Source organism: Columba livia, chromosome 12 (genome assembly GCF_036013475.1).
Source record: "Columba livia isolate bColLiv1 breed racing homer chromosome 12, bColLiv1.pat.W.v2, whole genome shotgun sequence".
In the NCBI taxonomy this organism is placed as follows: Eukaryota; Metazoa; Chordata; class Aves; order Columbiformes; family Columbidae; genus Columba; species Columba livia.
In genome coordinates, this window is record NC_088613.1 from 7,710,854 (window position 1) to 7,733,516 (window position 22,663).

General features: G+C 41.6%; 1 protein-coding gene across 6 annotated transcripts in view; it reads left to right on the forward strand.

Annotated features, from left to right (window-relative positions):
* Positions 1-861: 861 nt before the first annotated feature.
* KLHL13 (kelch like family member 13) overlaps positions 862-22,663 on the forward strand; it is an 83,133-nt gene continuing 61,331 nt past the window's right edge. The window contains exons 1-3 of one of the 6 annotated variants that reach the window (XM_065077656.1): positions 919-1,008; positions 11,087-11,151; positions 18,171-18,229. In XM_065077656.1, the coding sequence (XP_064933728.1) occupies positions 18,210-18,229 (20 nt within the window). In that variant the 5' untranslated portion in view covers positions 919-1,008; positions 11,087-11,151; positions 18,171-18,209. Of the gene's footprint in view, positions 1,009-11,086; positions 11,175-18,170; positions 18,230-22,094; positions 22,136-22,663 lie in introns of those variants that run through there. The other 5 variants (XM_065077655.1, XM_065077653.1, XM_065077658.1 and 2 more) reach the window with 5 other exon arrangements.

The following is a 22,663-nucleotide window of genomic DNA, read 5'->3' on the forward strand; positions in this document are numbered from 1 at the left end:
TCAGGGTTGCTGTCCTGCAGTGTTACAGCAGTGGGGGAAGCAATTCTGAGCTTTCCAGCAGTAAACGCTGTGGTCAGGAGATCAACCTGGGGCTGGCTTTCACTTGCTAACATTGCTGGTCCCAAATTAATCCCCTGGAGAACACTAGGACGTGTTTTTGTACATCTATGACTTGCATTGGCTAAGTCAACAAGGACCGTTGCTACCTCTTGCTGTGTCCTCCCTGCTTTCCAGCAGCTCTCCTGACACATCGTGCTCCTGCACACAGCCCCTGCTGGCAGAGCTCCTGCCCTTGTGCACCCTGCCCCTGCCCCCCCCATCCACCCATCCACCCACCTCTTCATCCACCCATCCATCCATCCATCCATCCATCCACCCAACCACCCAAACATCCACCCAGCCATCCACCCATGCTTCCATCTGCCTTCCCTCCCTCCCACCCATCCATCCATCCACCCACCCATCCATCCATCCATCCATCCATCCATCCATCCACCCATCCATCCATCCATCCACCCATCCCTCCCACTCACCCACCCACCCATCCATCCACCCACCCATCCACCCACCCATCCATCCATCCATCCATCCATCCATCCATCCACCCACCCATCCATCCATCCATCCATCCATCCATCCATCCATCCATCCATCCATCCATCCATCCATCCATCCATCCATCCATCCATCCACTCACCCACTTTGCCCCTCGCGCGGCTCCGAGGGCACCGAGGCCACGCCCCTTTCTTATAACCCCGCCCCCTCACCAGTCTCCCCGCCCCCTTTCCCTCCTCCTCTCTAGCCCCGCCTACCCCTCCCCGCCGCTGCCCCTAGACGCATGCGCAAAAGCCGGCGGCCGCCATGTTGGCGCGGGCCGTGACGCGCGGTGCCGGAGGCGGGGCCAGGCGGCGGCGGGCGGGCGCGCGGAGCGGGGCCGCGCTCGGGACTTTGGGAGCGCTCCGGAGCGGGGCCCGCGGCCGGCGCCGGGCGGGCAGCCGCGGCCCGCAGGTGAGAGGACTGCGCGGGGGCTGCTCCTCGGTTCTGCCTCGCTCGGTGTCCCGGAGAGACCGGGGGTCCTGTGTCCTGCGGGGCCTGTGCGGCCGCGGGTTGCGGGCCGGCCGGGGTGTGAGAGCGGGGCCGCACCGTCTGAGCGGTGCGGGGCGGCGGGGAGGGGGCTGCCGTTCTGCCCAGAGGACGGGCGAAGGGAGCAGTGTTTGCAGCGGGGGTGCCCTGCTTGCACTTGGGGGGGGATGTAACCTCTGTGCACGGGGAGCGCAGCGCGTTGCGATGGGGGGAGAGCCCGTCTGTGCGGGAGGAGAAGGGGGTTTGCTCTTTGGAGTGCCCTGCGGGGGGAAGAAGGAGGGAGCTCTGTGTGCAGCGCAAGTGTCCGTCCCCCGGGGGGCTGAGGTGGCCCGGGAGGAGGAGGTGAGGGCGGACAGGGGGTCCCGGGCGGGGAACAAAGCAGAGCCGGACCCGGCTGGTGGGCTTCGAGCCTTGCCGACAAACTGTATTCAGCTCTCATTTTCCAAGCATTGTTTTGCAGGCTTTGTAATCGTTTTCTTCCTTCCCTCGACCCTCTTTGCTCATCAGTGTTTATTGTTCCCTCGTCTTTAAATAGGCCGGTTGAGGTCTGGGTGCAGGAGGGAGTTTTGGGAATTAGTTCTGAGATGCAACCATTAGAAACAGCGGTGTAACTGTAGGTTGTAATTAAGTTGCCGGTTTCCTCTTCTTGTACGCATAAAATTTAGGCCAAGCTCTGTTTTTACTCAGTACTGTTCAGGACTTTCTGCCTTCGTATGAAAAGTGCGATATTAACTTGAGAGCCCTTGGAGTCTTCGCTCAGGCCCTTTGTATAATTCAGGAGATGCAAAGTGCACATCTTTTTCAGTTTTGTATGGCAAAGGGCTCTTTATCTGGGAGGTTCTGAGTGTTTAATGAAACTGATGCTGTGGACCTGCTGTGAAGTCTGCATCAGAAATGTCTCCCTTACCCATTTAAATATGCCTCATCCATTTGAATAGAATGCCACAGAGGAGTCTTCCTTATTTTTTCTCCAGTGAGCTACACATAGAGATAATGCTAATGAAGAACCTTCAGGGTGCTCTCCCCACTTCTCTGATTTCATGGTAAAGCCTGTTCTGCAATCCCATTTAATACTGGAATATGCTGCAGAGTGTTGATAGTAAAAAAAAAAAAAAAAGTTTGGGTAGTAACTAGGATTAAATGCTGTACTGACTGCACTGCTTGTGATCTCTTTGATTCTGTGATTTTCAAAATTGTGATTTTAAACAGTTGCCTTCACTTCTGAAGTTCAAAAAATTGTAGTGAGCTGCCAGCACGAATTAGCATGCTGCTCTGCTTCAAAGAAACAAGGCTGTTCCTAGTGAGCCTTGGCTTGACACCAGGTGTCAAAAATGAATTAAAGTGACTTTGCCCCAGCCAGCACAGTATCATTATTGTTACTATTATTTTTTTTTTATTTTAAGGAGTTTCTTCTGCTCTTCTTTAAAAGATTCAGTAAACTGAAAGCCACCTGAAGCCATAGTTCAGCTGTACCTAATCTGTGGCAGTAATGGTGCCTTGGGGAATTCTGTGACTTGCAGTGTCGCTGGCACAGCTTTTGACTGTGCCAGGTATGGAGCAGATTGGCAAACTTACCCAGCTAGAAGAAAAGAATCATGCAGAGACTCCCTGATGGAGTTTGCAGTGTGGTCCCGTAAATGACAGGACACCGTGTCCATGGGCAGATGATGAGCTCTGGGACCATCGCAAACAGCCTGTGAGGATTTGGCTCTCTCAAAGCATGGCTGAGCGGGGCGAAGCTAAGAGGGGGGATGTTCAGCTGATACTGCTACAGAGGCAGCGTGTGAGATTGATGGTGAATCCTTCATGGAGATCTGACTGGGCTCACGGGGGGGGTGAAATGGAGCTGCTGCAGAAGTGGCTCTTGTGCTGGCACGTGAACTGCTCGGAAGCATGGTGGAATTGAACATAGAAAGTAAAGCCTTGCCTTTTCTCCTCTGAACTCTAGTAACCTTAAATGTGTTTTTCTTTTTTCTTTTGTTTTGCCACAAGCTGAGAAAAATGTTGCTGTTCCTTAAAAAAAAATAAAAAAAATCAACAAACTCTCTCATGTTGAGTGTATCTCAGTGTAATATGATGCTTGTATCTGTTTCTTTGATAGTGGTGATCAAGCTGAGGATCTGAAGGCATAACCTCTGCTGTCTGAATTCAGAGTTCCAATTATGTTACCTCAAGGGCTATATGTTCTTGGTGTGGTCCAGCTATCAGAAAGGGGTAATGAGTTCACAATATAAGGAAAGATGTTGGTAGAGACTCCAAATGAATTTGCAATGTGTTCTGCCAGGAGTGTTTCTGCTGGCACTGCTGTAGCAGCTCCACAAACACCACAAGGAAAGCTGTCAAAGGTGCCTTGCTCTTTGGTAGTTATTACATTGCTGAAGTAGCTGTGATGCTTAGTACATGGCTTATTTTTCTTTACTCTTTTAGTTGATATATCTATGCCGGCAAAACTTTCCGAGAAACTACCACAGCAAAAACTGAACAATTATGGAGCACTTGTTTAAAGAGCTAGCAGCCTCAGTGAGAGTATTCAGTGTTTGGCTGTTTCACGATGTCAATAGTACAAAACTTTTCTAATTACTCTTAATAGCTTATGAAAGTTGACTTTGATGGCCTCGGGCTAGGTTCACAGAGGTAGATGCCTTTGTCACAGGTCTGGTGTGGTGTAAATGGGTGTCAGTGTGAGTGGGAGGAAAAAGCTCATATAGACAGGGCAATGTGTTCTGCTTTCCTTTCAAGATTCTCTACTTTCAGCTTTTTTTTAATTCTCACAACTGTATTCCATTGTCAGAATACTGGATGGAAACATTTTGATGGTTTTATTTTGAACTGCTTGTGATGCAACAAATTTCTTAAAATTGGGAGATTAGAGATAAATGAATAAATTAAAAATGCTAGTGTGGAAGAAACTTTTCTTAGTATATTTGCTATCCCTAAACAAAGGATCTTTGAAAAACCACAAAGTAATTAAGCAATATTAGATAGTAGTCTCTGGAAGAAAAAGCATGCTTTCAGTGGGCATTCAGGGTAACTGATAATTTACTGGTTTCATCTGAATTATTTTAATAAAACTGTCTCCAAGAGTTTTACACAGTAGTAAGTGGTTTGGGGTGAAGATGCTCTGTATAGTGCCGGTAGCCTGTATCCTGTGTCAGAAGGATCTGACAAGGGAACTAAGCTGAAAGTGCCTTGAGATGGGTGGTACGGGGAATTACAATGTGTGACTTGGTATTGCTGACTGGAGGTTTTCAGCAGTGGATTTCTTCACGTTATCTTTTGGATTACGAGGTAGAGAGGGATCTCTTTGAACGCAAGAGGAGCTTGCAAGCTGGGGCGAAATTTAAGTCTGACTCCTTTAATTGGCATCTGTGTTTCAGAAAACTAGCAGTAAGAAACTGCAAAAGATTTCCCATGTTCAGTGTCTTGTAATGAATTTGATGCAATCCATGCCTATTCTGAGAAGCTGTTTTTAAGTGAATCAGGTGTACCAATCTTTTGAAGAATGCACCAGCTATTGATTTGTGTTGTCAGTGTTTTTGCGTTATACTTGCTGTGGGAAGTATGTAGTTTTGTTTCCTTTTGTGGAAACAGTGCTTTATTGTAAATACTAATGACACTGGTCTATGATTTCTGGGGGCTTTTGTTTTAACGACTTCTTTGTGATTGATGCAGCTGCTTGGTGGTGTGTTCTATAGTTGTGAAATGCATGAGATTTATTTGGCAACGCCAACACACTCTGCATTTTGAAAGCTATTCCGCTCAGTTCTTTTAATAAGAAATATTTAAAATATGAGAAATCGTACGCACAGGTGAAAGTAGAAATGAAAATAGATCATGAAGAGAAGTTTTGCTTTCAAAGAAGTGCTCAGAGTTTTTGGCCCAACTTGTAGTTGTTTAAATTTTGGGGAAACTTAAAACCTTTTTCCATTTCTAAATTAAATAGTATGCATCTTACCAGGTACCCCACATCTACTCAGGCCGTCAGGTTATGAGTTATGCTGTGCCAGTCGGCACAAGTAATGTGGGAATGTGTTGCACCAAGGATGCGATGATTTGAGTGCCTGTCCTAGCTCCGAGGACTTAAAAGTAAATGTTTTAGAACTGCTGTTGCGGTGCTCAGCATCTCAGCGTGTTAGTCCTGTTATGAATATAAATTTCTATCTTTGTAAGAAGCAAGGGAAGAATTTTGTTTCGTTATTCTTGGTGAGAAAGATAAACTGAGAGGGCCAATTTTATCAGTCTGTATCATTCAGAAATTGCAGACCGGGATTTAGCAACATGACAAATGAAAATTGTGGTGCATTGTAAATGAGCTTGATTACATCTCCATCTGGTCAAGTGCGAATTGTTGTTAGGAGGAAGATGAAGTTCCATGTAATGAAAAAAATAAAGCAGGATTTTTGAGGTGTCCCAGTGATAATGGTGAAATATTATACAGAATCCTGTAGGTCGAAGCTAGGATAAACATGGGAATTTCAGCTTAGTTCCTTTTTCCTGATTGCTTTTTGGGATCTCCATGTCAGTGGTCTCTTCTGGTTTCAAGTTGAATGTGTTCCATGTGCATTTCATTTAGCATCGTGGGAACTTTGATTATTTTGAATAACTGACCTTATCTGATAATGCTAATGTGAAATATCCAGCAGTATGTTAAGATGATGATCTGAAATATCCAGCAGCTTTTTACTGTACTGGCACAAAACCCAGCTCTCTAAGGTTGAATCTCTGTTTCTGTTATGCATTGTTGTAGTATATTTTCGACATATTTAAATAATTCTGTAAGAAATAAACACAAAACATTTATTTTTAATCTTAAACTTATGAATAAACCTGCTATGGATTGAAAATTAACCATAAGAGTCATGCTTGGAGGGCAAAATCTGATGCTAGAGGCTTTGGAGGCAGTTTGGTGGTGCAGGTACCGCATCTGGTGCATCCCTCGGTGGTCCTGCCTCCTGCCGCTGGTCTCCCGCTGCAGCTCCCTTGGCAGAGCTAAGGCTTGTGTGTGCGCAGGGTGATTTCTTTCATGCTGCTTATCTCATGGGAAACTGAGCCACTTGGTAACGCTTTTATCAGTTTGCTAACTCACCCTGTGGCTACACCTTGCCATTGCTCTCACAGGTGTGGCTGGAGGTGAGTGGAGGGAAAGCAGACTCTGCTTCTCCCTGCAGATGCTGGGGATGGAGCATCCAACTCGATGCTGCTCCCACTTCAAACCAGTCATCTTTCCAGGTGCTTCTAAAGAGATGTTCCTGGGACTGCTGTTCTCCAGCTAGCTTTCCACCTGTGTAGGAGCTGAATGATCCACATAAATTCGTGCTTTCAGTAAAATTTTTACATGAAAGCGTGAATTCTGCACAACAGTAAGGTAGGTAGAAAGCTTTTGTCTCTGCTCTGGAGGACTCAAAGCACTGGCCTGCGTCCTGCTCACAGATGGTTTCTGGCTCCTGAAGGAGAGGGAGAAATGGATTGATCTTCTGCCTTGTCAACTTTTGGCTTCTCAGCGCCTGACTCTCAAGCAGCTTTGGTGTTACGAAACAGGGATGGTTCTGGGTAAGTTCATGGCTGCCCACAGATTTTGAATAGAACAGAGGAAGTGAGTAGCACATCCGTTATTTAAAGAAAGCTGTGAGTGACACTAGAATCCTACAGACGTTGGCATGTATTCTGTATATATGTATTTTTTTTAGAAGCTGATTATCCACCATGGTGCCAGAGTTGTAGAAGACTTGTATTAATAGTTTATCTCCACACCTCCCCTCCCTGATCATCTTTACTCTCACTGCTAGTGAGTAACTTTTTTAGTAGTAGCAACTAGAAGTTAAAAAAATACACATATGGGGTTATATTGCTGTCATTTATTAACAACCATATTTTATTGCCTGTGATGTTGGAAGCTTTTAACAGGAACAGAGTGTAACCTGTTTTGTTCTGTTCAATGTTGAATTTGTAATTTAGCAGTGATGTTATAACTAGAAATTTAAGCTGGGCTCTTGTGTTTGCTGTTCTATACAGTGGAATTGAAGTATTTCCGCCAGGGTATATGCCCTATGAGATATATTTTATATAAACGAAAGACTTTGCAAGCTTACACCTTCAAACTGGAATTCATCAATTAAACACTTGAGCTACAAAATAATTGAAGGAAAAATCTAGATAATTCAGCAATATTGAATATGAACTTACTGGGTTGCTTGAGTTGCCTTACGTTGCTCCCTCAGAGGCTGTGCAAATCACACCAGTCCCTTGTGGCTACTCACATTTGTCATGGAGGAGTAACGGTAAATGTGTAGGCATTCACTGTCTCTGTTCTTAATGAGACTTGGGCAATATAAGACACTGAGATCTTTAGTGGTAGAAGGGCCCCTGTGGGGAGTTTTGTAACCCAGGTGAGACTTTGTACCATATTTTCCCCCTGAATCTGAAAATTTTGTCCTTAATGTCCAAAAAGGGAGTTTTGTTACTTAAAGAAGAGTGGTAATGAATTATAATGGTACCAGCTATCTTGGAGTTGGTGGCAGTGTCATTAGCTCAGTTATCTTGGTGATGGTGGTGGTATCGCATGCTATGAGGGGGCCTGGCCTGTGTCTTTGCAAGTAGGCTGGTCTTTTTCAGGAATGGTTTAATAGCTTATCTTAATATGAGGTTGAATATGTGGAGGAGTTTGCAGTGAGGCTCTAAGTGGGCCATGATACAACTCCCCCAGCATCTTCTTTTTGCAAGAAGATAGAGACCCAGACATTGGGTGTCTTTTTCTTCTACCACACTTCCTGAATTTTACTTCTTTTTCTTTATTAATAAAATGGTCTTCCTGGTCGGTATACCTGATGGCATGGTCTTCTAGAAAGTTTGCTATTTTTGGTTAATGTTAAATTTTAGGATTTCATACTTAACTCTTTATTTAAGAAAATTTTAATCACGAATGAGAAACTATATTGCATGACTTTTAGTGAGTACACCTAACTTATGTTAAGAGGACAGACTATATAGGATAGTATTAACTTTTTTTCTTTAAAATTGTTGGCACTATTTAAGAGCCACAGTGATAGACCAAGACCTTGGTGTGATTGTGCTTCACATGTGCAAACCAAAAAGGCAATTTCTGTTCCCAAAACTTGTTATGCTGAAGGAGTCTTTGTTTCACCTGTTATTTTTGTGGGGTTTGTGTGCAGTGGGGGGTGGAGTGAGTAGCAGAATAACGAAACGGTTAACGTTGTAGGCAACGTCTTAATAAGCATGTAGTCTATGGTGTAGTCTATGTAGTCTATAGTCTTTAGCCTATGGTGATGGCATTTTTCTCTATCAACACTTGTAGCCGTGAGGCAATTTGATAGATTTTACCAGCATCTCTTCCCTTTCTCCAAGGGCAGAGGCTTGCATGCCATGTTGCTATAGGTGCTCATGTGGCTGTCCCTGCTTGGGGGGCTCTGCGAGTCACATCTTCTCTGAGACTGGAGGGAAATTACTTCTCTGGAAAGGGCTGAGCAAATGTAAGCAAGAATCGCCCAACTCTTAAAATGCGTTCCTTGAGGGATGACAAAGTGCCAAGAGCACTAGTTTCTTTTGGGGTGCTGGCAGGGGTTTCTTGTCTGGTTTTGCTGTTGGCTATCATTCCTGGTTTGTAGAAAGAGTAAATATTTCATTGAGGGGGCTGTGAACCTTACCTCTGGCAGTTGAGGCAATTATGTGAGCTTTCCTGCAGAATGCCAACCAAAATAAGCCGAGCTGGTTTACACAGCCTGAATAATCACTCTTTGTATTGATTGATCCTGAGTAAATAGGTTAGAAAGTACTGAAGAGCAGCTCAGCCGGTGGCCTTCTGGCAGAGAGCAGGGACGAGGAGCTGAGGATGCTGAGCTCTTCCACCGCACAGCTGTATGGAGAGGAGAAGATCCAACCCCATGGCAGAGGTTCACAAGCTAGAACACTGTTTGACAGGCTGAAATGTGGCTTCTCCCCTGCAAATATCCCTGGGTGAAGGAAGAGAATTGCAGTTCATTGTCCTTGTAGAGAATAAGGGTATTTTTCTGGTTAGGCTGTAGTGATCTGCCGGTGTGGAGTGAAGGAAGAAGTGGTTAAATTCAGGCATGGTTGGTGGGATGCTGGGGATGGGTGGCAGCGATGCTTGTGCTGTGGGTGCTGTGGGGCAACAGGGTCCTATCTTCCCCATCTACGTACAGAAAAGTCCATGCTGTGGTTCTAACTAGCTCCTGTTACTAGTTCAGATTGTTTATTCATTAGTAAAATTAATGGTAGGAGGGAGTTGGGCCAGAAAATGACAATGTGCAAGAGAAGGGGTTGCGTGGCAACAATTTACAATCCCGAACGTGGAGTCAAGAAAAAATAATAGTGGAAAAAGAAATGGGAGGAGGAAAAAATGAGTGGGTTGGAGGAAGAAATGCTATCTTTGTATTGACTTTATTGTTTCAGTGCCATCCCAGATGTGTCTAACAAGTCTGACATTGTTTGAGATCTTCATTACTGAGAGCCTTTCATAAGACCTTCCACTGTGGTGCTTGTGTGTGTCCCCGGAGCAGCCTGACACGGCTTTGCAGAGATGCAGGTTATGCAAAATGCTCTGAGCGGGGGTGGTGGGAAGCCTGGATCTTACCCCCGACTCGAGGGCTTCTTGCTGCCTGGAACTGCTTTCTAACTTCTTGTCTTTCCGTCTTTTTTTCAACAAAATGGCTCGCGTAAGAGGCTTCCTGATGAATTGTGTGTGTCATCCTTGACACATTAACATTTTAATTTTGGAACATGTGTCTTTCTGATGGCCGCCAGGCGTAGATGTGCCTATAGGAAAAACAGAGTAATTTGATTTATTTTAAGGAGTATCAAAGGGAAGAAAGCTTCATGAAATAAGACTGCAATAGCCTCTTTAATCCTTAGGAACTCCTTTGCTTTGGTTAAGAAGTTTGAATGTCCCATAGTGATTCTTATCTGTTACTGTTGGTTAACTTGTGGTTTCCTATGTGATTTTGTTGTTAGTATTGGTTTATTGTTTTAACTGGATGAATAATTTCAGGTTGGCAAGGGCTTGCAATTGCAAAAATGTTGTTCGTTCATTGAATTATGGAAGTGACCCTCACTTACTGGTGCTAACTGAATGTGACAGTACAAGTTGCCAAGTGTAATGTTTCAATTTTCTTATTTTCTGAGAGGAAACCCAGAGGAAGCGAAAGCCGGCAGCATTGTTGCTGGCGTTTCCTCGCTCCGGTTTACGTTAGAATTAATTAAAAAATTACTACCATTGCAAATGGCAATTCTGCTAATTGCTTTCTGCATGTTGGGGTAACTGGCTGCCTTCTTCTTTTCAATTGGGCAGAGGGAAGGCTGTGTCTCTTCCCAAGCCCTGCTCTCCACTTCTTCATTCTGGCCAGTAAAATGACTTCCAAATGGCTGCAAAACCTTTCGCTGTAATTTTATGCTGTTTCAACTCCATTGTGACTGGTGCTATTTTGCAAGCCCAGCTAGATAGCTTCCTGCTGTGATAGCAACTATGGGTTGAATTTATGAAAAGCACGCCAGGCTTAGTATCATGACGCAAGGTATTACTTCTGTTAGGACTTCTTGTGACTTGTATGCGTTTAGTTATTTATGTAAAATGGTGGCTCTGCTTCTGGGTCGTACAGAGGGACTGTTTTGACTAATTTAAAAGTGGAAATTAGCTCTGACTTTTTTTCTTCCACATTGTCATTGCAATGGATTTTTATTTGAAGCTGTGGTCTTGCAGAATTGTGTATTAAATAATCTGTATAGATGTAAAAGAGCAGGACACCACAGATTGGTAGTGGGTTATGTGAACTTTTCCTCTGGGCAAGAATTGGTGCTATCCAATTTTCCACTCACAGTGGAGCTAGAGCTCAAAGAGCTGCAGGAGCCAATAGTTATCTCTGTTGGAGGTGCTGTACCCTGCAGTTCTTTAAAATAACCTCTATGGTAAATAATAATGTGCGAAAGCGTGTGACTGTTTGTTTTTTTTTTCTCTTCTTGAACCTTGTTCTAGATGTCAAAATTAACCTGGACTACTTGGGAATGGAGAAACATAGCCCTGGGATCCTGCCATGAACAGTAAGAAAGTTCAGATGCTTTGTGTATGCAAATCATTATTATTATTATTATTTTTTTAATGGCTAAATCCTAGTGAAATTCTTCCTGTTCAATTAACATAACAAGGCAACACATTGCATAGGTCTGTGTGGATTTGCTTCCAGCTTTTCGTGCAGTACAGTAAGTCGGGGGGGGGGTTCAGCAGGGAACACTCTTTGGGAAACAAACTGGGGAGTCTGCACCCAGTCTGACACTGCGGGGATGCTACTGTGGGTGGGTTGTTACCAAATTATTGAGGTTGATAGTTGAAGGATGCTTCCCTGTAATGTGTAGTGATATTGTGAGGTTCTGTTGTTATCTAGTGTATAATTATACTGCGACTCTGTTGTCATGGTATGTCTTGAGTGCAAATCGGTTTGAAGTGTTATTGGACATATTAGTGGAAAAGTGAATTGCAAAGGGGTAAAGACGGCATTCTGGATGCAGTTTGTAGAAATGTAGTTTGGCTAAAGAAGTCTTTGGTCTGACCTTTCATATCTGACTTCTGTGTGTTGCTTTCCTTGTATGAAACTTTGTGTTTAGTAGATGCTGATTAAATAATTCATATATTCAAGAACACAGACACCTTTAATTCTTGAGTGTTGATCAAAATATTTAGGTTGTCGGTATCCTGAAACATTCTAGCTTGAAGGATACATAAATAAATATTTATATATGTATATAGCCTGTATTCTTTATATAGCCTTTTCCAGATGTTGCTGTAGTCATCCTTAAACTGATGCATTGAGAATTATTCTGATGAATTTTCTCAGTACCAAGTAGATGACTTATGAGAGACTGTGGGGGTGAGTAACATACTTGTAAAGTGTAAATTTTCAGCAGACGCTGTTGACGTTGTTTTTCAGCCTTCACTGGGACACAAATTAGACGGCTTTTGTGTTGTTAAATATAATGACTTGGATATACTTGGATATTGGAAATGAACAGCTCTTGGAAACTCTTGTACATATGCTCTTTGCAACAGTTTAAATGCTTAACGTGCAAATGTCCCAATGAAAAAGATTTCATTTTCTTTTGTAGAACTCTCTGACCATGTCATGTTGAATTTTTCCATGCTAAGTGTGTTTTACCCTGGGCTTTCAAAAGCTGGTTAATACACTTGAAATACTAGGCAATGTTAATACCTTGAAAATCTCAGAAATTTAATTTGAAAATACTGTAATTGTTAAATTGTGGATCAAATTATGTAGCCTTAGGTCATTTATCAGAACAATTGATAAAGACACAGGAAGCACTGAGTTCTTTGTACAAAATAGTGAGTGCAATGCAAGGAGATACTTCTCAAAAAGCTGAAAGCAATAAGTTGTAGCAGTTTGTTCAGCTTAGCTGAAAAAGACTACTGTATACGTGTGTAGATTATTAAATAGATAGCTTTGAAATCTTGCTGGAATGTGGCTAAAGCTTCAGTTTACTTTTTCCGATCGTGAATAGACTGAGCTATCAGTTTTAAGCTGTGCTGATCGGAGGGTGAAACATTCATTTTAAACTGTCCTGTATAACAAGCTTCACTGTTTGAAGGGTAAGGCAGGAATTTTGCTGGTCATAGATTTGCTTTGACCGAAACCTTGTGGTTTGTTGTGGAATTCAGAACAAATGTATGTCATATCAGAGAATAATCATGTATGTACAGTGCAGTGAAGAGGAATTTTAAGGATGGAAATATTCTCATTACAAATTAGGAAACCAAGAAAGGTCTTGGTTTTGTTTTTTCTGCCCCCTGTCAGTCAGATATCTAAAAGTTACGTGGTTTCTCTGACTCTTCTTTTGACTTGTTTTATGGGCCCAAAAGAGCTGGACTGTTGTTGTGCTCGTGTTCAGGGTTCTCATGTTTGGGAGATGGTGATTCCACTGCTCTTCCAGTGCTGTATTCTGGGCAATATGACATAGAATTTTCCTGCAGCCTGTGGTGCCATTTGAAACTGCAGGTGTTTACCTGGATATGATTTGTAAGCAATGTGTTAATGGTTTGGTATTCTTCAAAGAACTGTTTTCTCTTGCTGTATGACAAATACTATGCCGATGAGAAGCTTTTTCTAATACGTAAAATATTACTGAAGACTTCTAAGCTTGTGTGAACATGCTGAATCTTGTTTTATTTTGTGTCAATAGTCAAACAGAATTTTTATTGGACATATTTTAAAAAAAACATTAAGAAAGGACATTATGTAAGTGCAGTTAAAGCGCACGGTAGCAATACTTCTGGCAGGTGAAGCCTCATCACTAAATACAATTACTGAATTTCCGTTAGGATAAGATCTGTTCTGGTACCTAGAGCTGTATTTCAACAGTCTATTTGCTTCTTTTATAACATTGAGTTTTTCAAAATGCAATACCTTCGCTGACTGAAGTAAATTGGTGGCTTCAGTTGTATCTTCAGTCTTAGATATGGGGCTTATTTTGTGTATTAACTTGATTTTTATTGCAAATGTTTAAATACTTATATGCTTCTAGTTTGTATGTGGAAAAAGTAATGATTCTACTTGTTAATTATTGATTGTCAGGTGATATTTGATATATGTTAATGCTGCTCTCAGGTAATGCAACTCCGATGCCTGTTGTAAAAAATGGGAGGCTGTGCCAACAACCGGAAAGTGTCCAAAGTTAGTGCTGGAAGTGCCTATATCAGTCTATTTTACATCCTACTTTTAAGATAAAAATGCCTTTTTAGGCATATACTTCTCTGAATTTAGAGAGAGCTTGCCTTATAACTTCTTATTTAGCGATTAAAGCAGTTCTTTAGGAGTGCAGTTCCATGTCGGATTTAATTAGCCGCTGCTAAAAGGGACAATGCTGCTTTCTGCTGCCCCGTGCAGGGTTGGTCTCTGGATGCCGGGGACGTGTGGCTGTCACCAGGTGAGTGGGATGGTTGTGCTGGGCACAGCGTGGGCCGTGCTGGGCGCTCCCTGCCCTCGGCAGCCTCCAGAATTGTCCGGCTGGTCGGTTTGTTTGGTTCAGGACAAGGTAGGCGAGTGGTAGTTGGGTCAGACTAAGTGCAACACGAACTGTGTCCTTTGTTGTGTTCCCAGGCTGGAATTGAGCCTCTTGCTCCATGTGGGTTTAGTCCACAGTCTGTTTTTCAGCAGTTTGGTTTTGTTATGGTTTTAATTTTCGTTGGCTACTGTGCTAGAGAAAGGACTGCGTTGACATTGTAGGTCAGGCTAAATCACAGCATTTGTGATTTCTGAGCGTCGCTGGAAAACAGCCCACCTTCTGTAGAAATGACGTGTTTGCTGAGGTCTGTCCTCTGACCTGACGAGTCTATTTTTCATTTTCACTGTATGCTTTTGTCTTTGCCACTGGGGATGTGTGGGCTTGTTCACTTCATGGCTTCCTAGACTGTGCCCCGCACACTTTGTTGTCCACTCTTTGACATGTCTTGTGTTGCTAATTTGCTGTTGTTTCTGAAGAGCTGACTGTAACTGGTACATGTCACCTATATAAGCCACATGCATCATCTGTCAACTCTAAAAAAAATTGTGATAGAAAATATAGCCATAAAAATGAGTTTCACAGGCTGTCTGCTCTGTGAGTTGTGTGTACTGGCATATGACCAACACACATAGTATTTTTATTTATTTCATGGAGTTAGAATTAGAAGTAGCTAACCTTCTCTGTGAAATGGTAATCAATTTTACATGGGGCTTTTACATTTACATGTCCCTTTTAAATTGTCTTCCTAAATTCATGCTGAAGGTCGTTAAAGCAACTGTAATCGCTCATAGAGGAAATGAATCGTTATTCATAAATATATGTACTTGCTTTTGCATAGCTGAAAGAATGTCAGCAAAATATAACAGCAGCAACAGGAGCAAACACCACAAAGCAAGAGATCTGAGAAATTCAGTCCCCAGCTCCTGGTGGGGAGACACAAGTTAGTGCTGGTGATCAGATTTGTCCTTTCTGTGGACGTAGTGAGCAGCTGTAAAGCTGTAAGCGGAGGTGTGTTTTTCTCATATTTGTGTGTTGGGCATGTAGAGTCAACAGTGAGGGTGGAAAAGTTGATAGCAGCTCTGTTGTTGAAAGCTGATGAGAACTTTTGTGAGTGTGAAAATTAGTATTTTTAACATGGAATTTGAGCTTTGTGAATTTCTGTGGTAATGAGGCTTGGTAAATATTCTTCATGTACTTTCTGAAGTTTGAACTTTATTGGAAGAAAATCTATTGGTTTCCAGTTTTGAAACTTGTGTGCATCAGTTTGTACATGCTGCACTATTATTTTTTGTGATCTTTAGTTTTCTCCGATGTACAAGAAAATAATACCTGTAACATTTCTTATGGCTTTCTGCTGCAAACCAGCCATGGAGCTCAAAAGAGGTCGTTTCTTTTGTTCCCTCAGTGGTATTTTTTAAAACATGCCCCAAATTTAAGAAGAATTCAGCTTTCACCTTTCAAAAGTTTAATTGGCTCAGCTTTTTCACAAGCAGAGTGATGTGAGCGGTAACATATAAACTGTGCCGTTAAAACATCACAAAGAAACCTTCAGGTGAGGGGAGGAGATGGACAGATAGAAGGGATTCAATTTTTGAAATCACTCTGATAAATGGCCTTTTACTTGAAACTGGGCAACACGATTAAAGTTGCTAGAGGTAGTACTGACTGTGTGTAAGTAGTTTGGCCAGCCTAATTTGTTAAACAGTCTCTGGAAGAAGGTGAAACTGTGTTTTCAGGAATCCAGGTCTAGTTTTGCCATACGCAGCACAAATTTATTGTGTACTGCTAGCACTCTTATTTCTCGAAAAAACGTTAACAGTCTTTCAACTAATTTGGCTTGGAGTGACCATTTTAGACAGTTATGTAAAATGGAAGGATTAAAAAAAAAAACCCTTTTATTTGTAGTTAATAATGGAAAAGTCAGGTTTTCTTCCCTGTCTTCAAGCAAGCTGGAGTGAATAGTGTAGTTGATACCTACAGATAATCAACCCTGTTAAAGACCACATCAAAGGAACGTGGTTTTGACCTCACCGGGCTGGTGTATGGGAAGATGCTAAACTATATACATAAACCCATCTGCAGTGTATACTTGCCCAAGATGAGGCCAACTTCACTTATTCCTTAGAATTAATCCCAACCTTAGAGTTTTGCAAAGTTGAGGGTCACCTGTCTTGTGATCCCTTTGTACTGTTTTGCACTGGGTTTGCCTCATCAGAGGAGCCCGTGCAGAGCCCACAGGATGGTAAAACAAGGAGTGAGGCTGCAGTGTCCATCCTCATGATTAATGCATTAACCACGCTGCATGTCACATAGGGCTTGACAACTATTTCTGAGTAGGATGGCAGGCAAGTAGCTCAGCTGTATGTGGTACTACTTGAACGTGTTAGTTTTATGATGGAGGACAGATAAAAGCTATCCTATTTACTCAGCAGACTTCTTTAAAGGAGGAAAACCTGGAGTTTATTTGAAATGAGAATATCCCGGTGCAGCAGCACCAGGAGTTAAGAACCTTATTCTCCCAGCTGCTCCAGCATCAGTGGGAGGGAGCGGGCAAGGGAGATGCTGTTAAACAATTCTGTTTGATGCCGTCTCTGTTACGGCTCGTTTAAAGTATTGCAAAGCACACACTGAATTTATTATTCATGCTTACAAGTATTGCGAGCAATTTCTTGATACCTAATGTCTAAATCTTTTTTAACCAGATAACATTTTAGACAGGCTCCTAAATTAGTATTGCTTGTGACCTCCTCTCTGAAGTCAGAATTTAATTTCTAATGGTACAGAGCAATTGGAGAGGAGACAATGATTTGCAGAAGTTTCTGGTTTTTGTTAGATACAAACTGACTTGTTAGTTCAAATCTATTGCATAAATTTACTGTTTTGTGGCCATATCTAAAAAATGCTATAGATATAGATATAAACTGACTTGTTAGTTCAAATCTATTGCATAGATTTACTGTTTTGTGGCCATATCTAAAAAATGCTAAAAATACTAACTAATACTAATATCTTAATTACTAATACTTATATCTCAATATGCTAACTTACTTTCATATGTTAAAAGTACTAATTAAAAACCAGGAATTTCTGCTTTGGGCTGTGAATAAATAGTAATTGCTTTAAAGAAATACCTAATTCATGTGTAATTCATGTGACTACTAATTTTCTGTCATTGACTTATTTTTACCAAGATAAAATATATAAAAGACCAAAAATCAGAAGTGTGGCTTTTTTGGGGGGGGTAGAATAGAATCATAGAACCATTTTGCTTGGAAGAGACCCTCAGGATCATCGAGTGCAACCATTTTGCATATGTATTGCATGGTTTATATTCTGCATATGTTGCACAGTTTATATTTTGCAATGCTTGTTGCTAAATTATGTCAGCAAACAGAAACGTTACAACGTTTTCATGGTCCCTTCAAATGAAAGTACAAGTTCCCAAACTTAGATATAGTCTGTAGTCTTTCATTTAGGTTAATGACTGTAAGATATCATACTCTTGAGACATTTAAAAACAATAACAAGGAGTTTTTGATCAACTGTATTAGATCTCAAAAATGGAACTCATTAAAATTTTGGCCTCTTCTGTACAAATTAATGTGATTACGTCTTGCATGTAAATAATTCGAGCTGTTCCTCTCTCAAAATAAAAGGTGTCTTTCATGAGTCACAGCTTCCATTTTAGTGAGTTGTTCATGGGATAGGCAGACTCAGGAACAACTGGGTTAAACCAAGAGATTATTTGAAATATCTAGGGCATGTGCTTTCTGTGTTCACTTGATTAGTTTTCATAATTCATCCTTGTTTCCAGAGCAAAGAGCAGTGTAATAAATGCAAACAAGAAGCAGTTTTCTTTCTTTTGTGCTCCTTTTTCTCTGTAATTTTACTGGAGAAAGTTAGTGAAAAGGGGAAAAACTCGTATTGTGTGTGAATGTTTAGAATGAGTCTTGATTTGTTCTGTGCAAATCCATGGGATCTGAGAGGCAGATGCTATTTCAGGATGCCTGTCTGTGACTCTGCTTCACGTCTTTTTTGTTTGACTACAGGTGCATGAAGAACAGAGGAGATATTTCCGCTTATCAGAGATGATGTGGAGAGACACTTTGTGAGTAACTGACGTGTGGTTTCTAAAAAGCCCAAAATGCTAATGTGGGAATTCATTTTTATTTTTCCTAATTTAGCAGAACTGTGCCATTTGCCTGACAGTTTCATTTGGTTCTGGAAAGCTGTGAATATAGAGCCCTTCATGGAAACCATAGACAAAGCTGGTTGTTGAAATAAAGAGCTGGAAGACAGAGCAATAGAATATGTAAATGATCAACCATAATTCTTTCCTATAGTGATCAGTTTATGGGTGCTACCTGTTCTACATGACAGGTTATTAACACTTTGTTGTTCTTGTCTAATTTTGATTCGAATTCTGACCTATTTGCCATCAAGATGGGAATAGGAGCAGTCAATGGAAGCTTTCCTGAAAGTTTTCCATTCCTGTCTGCTGGAACACAGCAACATCCTGGGAGCATGCAGCTAAACTGCGCTCCCAAAATATTACAGGAAAGGAAGAACCTCTATGGCAGAATATAACTGTACCGAAATAAGTACTTTTGTGGAAACAAGGTCATTTTTTATGATCACAATTAGGTGATGCAGTGTCTTATTTGTCAGATGGATTCCATAAATATGTTGTTTCTAGTGCTGTAGACTCATCAGCCAGCTCTTTCCTTTGGGGCAATTAGTCCCAGGCTTTCCTTTTTTCGCCAAATTTCCAGTAAGGGTTGAGAATTAAAGCAGCATGTTATTTTAGGATTTTCCATGACAGTCTTTTTTTGTATAATACAAGTATATGATACAAGTAATGTGGTATTGAGTGCTTGCTTTTAAACCATTACCTTTGATACTCTGGAGCTACTGCTTTGTTCTAAAGATAATTATCTAAGAGAATGGTGCTTTTGTGGAGAACTTCAGTGCTTTTCTTGGCACTGAAGAGCTCAGCTTAGAACTGCTGTTACCTCAGGCACCTTGATTTCTAACTTTTTTTTTGCATTTGTAGTATTAATGCTATACCATGAAAATGTTGGTATTTTCTTAAACTGAAAAATATCCTTTTGTTATAATAGACTAGTAATTCCTTAAACTCCTAGGTAGGAGCCAGTTTGGATTCTTATATGGGATTTTCTGCTTTTCTTGCTTGGATCTAAGGAAAAGGTTTTTAAATGGTTTTTAGGCTTCCCTTATCCTGGGGCCCATTGCATATTTTCATAGATATGGTTTTGTGATTTGTAGTTTAGTGACTGCTTTAAAAAAAAGTCATTAATGCTTAATTTCCTCATTCTGGGATGAGGTTTGGCATCTGCAAATAGCAGCTGGTAGTCTGTCTTGCTTTCAGTTGAGAGAAAAATCTGATTCAAGATAATATTGGCTTGTAGTCATCTTTCCCTTGGCTCCTTCCAGGCTCTGCTTGCCAGTTCAGGAAGGCTGCGGGAGGATTTCTTTACAACAGTGTCCTGGCCCAGTGCTGGATTCTTTATGAAGCAGCAGGAGAAATCCTTGTGCTGCTCCAGCTGATTTACCCAGGAGATGGTGGTGATTTGGTTGAGTCTGTGACTTTGAGATCACTCTCTTGTAGTCGAAATCACAGTATCACAGTATGTTTGGGATTGGAAGGGACCTCAAAAGATCATCCAGTCCAATCCCCCTGCTGGAGCAGGAACGCCCAGGTGAGGTTGCACAAGAACATGTCCAGGCGGGTTTTGAATGTCTCCAGAGAAGGAGACTCCACAACCCCCCTGGGCAGCCTGTTCCAGTGTCTGTCACCCTCACTGAGAAGAAGTTTTTTCTCAAATTTAAGCGGAACCTCTTGTGTTCCAGTTTGATCCCATTACCCCTTGTCCTATCATTGTTTGCCACCGAGAAGAGCCTGGCTCCATCCTCATGGCACTCACCCCTTATATATTTATAAACATTAATGAGGTCCCCCCTTAGTCTCCTCTTCTCCAAACTAAAGAGACCCAGCTCCCTCAGCCTTTCTTCATAAGGGAGATGCTCCACTCCCTTAATCATCTTCGTTGCCCTACACTGGACCCTCTCCAGCAGTTCCCTGTCCTTCTGGAACTGAGGGGCCCAGAACTGGACACAATATTCCAGATGTGGTCTCACCAGGGCGGAGTAGAGGGGAAGGAGAACCTCTCTCGACCTACTAACCACCCCCCTTCTAATACACCCCAGGATGCCATCGGCCTTCCTGGCCACAAGGGCACAGTCCATGAAGGCTTTGTCACAGTTGGCTGAGTAGCAGTGATAATATGGAATATTATTTAATAATATATCTTTAAAGAATAATAATTCATATTTAGAATAAAGATATTACATTCTGTGATGCCTTCTGCAGATAACTAAAGTAGTGGAGTATTTGATTCCTCAGTCATGGCACATGTTGTTCTATTTGTTTTCGGATTCTGGCCAGGGCTCAAACAGAGTCCCTGGGTTAGATCTCCTGGGCAGAGCCTCCTTCTGCAGCTCCTGGAGCTGGCAGGACCTGCTCAGGACTGTGCTGTCGTGGGCTGCTTCCCTCATGGGTGACACTGTTCTGCATTAAAATCTCGCTGTAGCTTTCTAGCAGGAATCAGGGTGAATGAGGGAAGTAGAAGTTGTGTCTGTACAGTCCAGTCTGTACAGGCTCATGTAAGTTTGTGCTTCAAACAGGTACAGTATGTTAGACAAGTACAGCTGTATTTACTTCCCAGCTGGGTATCACTCTACAGAACCTAGAAAAAATTGCAGTTGAGAAATAACTTATTTTTTAATTTTTAAAATATATATATATTTTTTTAATGAGGTCTTCATTGTTATCAGCTTAATAAAGTTGGAACTTGATTGTGGTTTGTTTTTTGGGCTTTGTGTGTGTGCTTTTTTTTTTTTACCAGAAATATAATTTAGGTATAAATGTTCCAAGTATCAGTCTACACTCCTTAAAATATTTTCGTAGTGATGCCACAGTTACTGATGATACCTACGTTTTTCTTTGAGCGTATTTAGAGATGTCCACCGTATTTTCGCGTGGTAATTTTCAGGAAAGGCTCAATGAAAAAAACAGACGACAGTTATTTTTTGGGGCTAGCATTTAATTTATACAGATGGCTGCTGTTAAGGACCTTTTAGCTGCATAGCAGTCAGCTTTTCACGGGCTTCAGCATATGGCTGGGTCAGGTTGTGCTCTGATACTTAAGAGAGCGGATAAGGCTTACAGCCAGTGACACCCACCGTGAGCAGCGTTTCTGGATTTGCCTACATTAAGACTCCTCTGTGTCAGCATTAGTGACTGCAATAACAGGTAATATCTGCCCGTGTAGTTTCATGAATTCTTACGGGATTGTTGCAAGGGTGAATATGGGTAAGATGTAATGGGAGTTGAATAGAGTTTAGTGCTTGTTGCAGGGTAGAGGTGCAGGAACTGGTTTCTTTGCTCAGTTCTACATGATCATAACCTTGGCTTTAACCTCTGTGCTGTAATTCCTCTTTCTGTGAGTAGTATTTATACAGTTATATAAAATTTGTGGGATGTATAATGGAAATTGCTATTTACCTGTACCCTTTGTTTTTATTGCAGTTATTACTGTGCACTTAGGAATGCGCAGGATTTCTAGTTAAAAGTGGGAAAATGTTTCCCCTTTAAATGTTCAAGCAATCTGTAACAGGCTTAAAATATGTGCTATGGCTTAGTCCGTTAAGTTAAAAAGTAGCTTTGCTAATAGGGTGAGAATGTGCAATAAAAGAATTCACATTTAGTAATATTGATTCATAAACTTCATAACTCATAAACTCAGAAACATAAATATTGACTCATAAACTTCAAAAATATTAATTCCTAAGTATACTGCATAATACTTAAAATGGTAGAAATAAACTATTTCAACCAAACCAGAGATGCACACCCCTTCCCTATGCTGCTTTTCTTTTTCCTGACAGGCTGGATGAGGGTGCCTTGTTCTACTTGACATCTGCCCATGTCTGAGTAAGTCTAATTTGTACAATAGGAACAGGTACTTAAGCTGTGCCCTTGGTAATCAGTAGATTAGGGGTGTATGTGACACGTTGGACACTGAAGGGACATGCTGTATCTAAGCTATTCAGTTTCCTCGTGAATGGACTAATATGTTCCGCTGCCCTTCCCTGATCTTAGTAACCACATAAAGCTTTATGCTCTTAAAATAACTGACAGTCAGCAGCTGGTTTCTTACCAGGATTTTTTTCACTGCTAGTGAGGAGAAAGTGGGATCCAAATGTCATAAGTCCTTTTATCTTCCTGGAGATAGTTCATGTTTTTCTTTTACTTGTATTTGCTGGATTGCTTCTGTGTATTTTTTTTTCCACATGCAGTGCTTATCTAATCAAACTTTCGTCAGTGGAGTCTGTTTCACCAGTGTGGATTTATTAAGTAGAGGTGGTGATGAATGAGCTTTAATATGCTGAAGTTTTAGCCATAGGTGACTTACGCTGGAGAAAGGCTTTATGAAGGATAGAAAATGCAGGTTGTTTACAG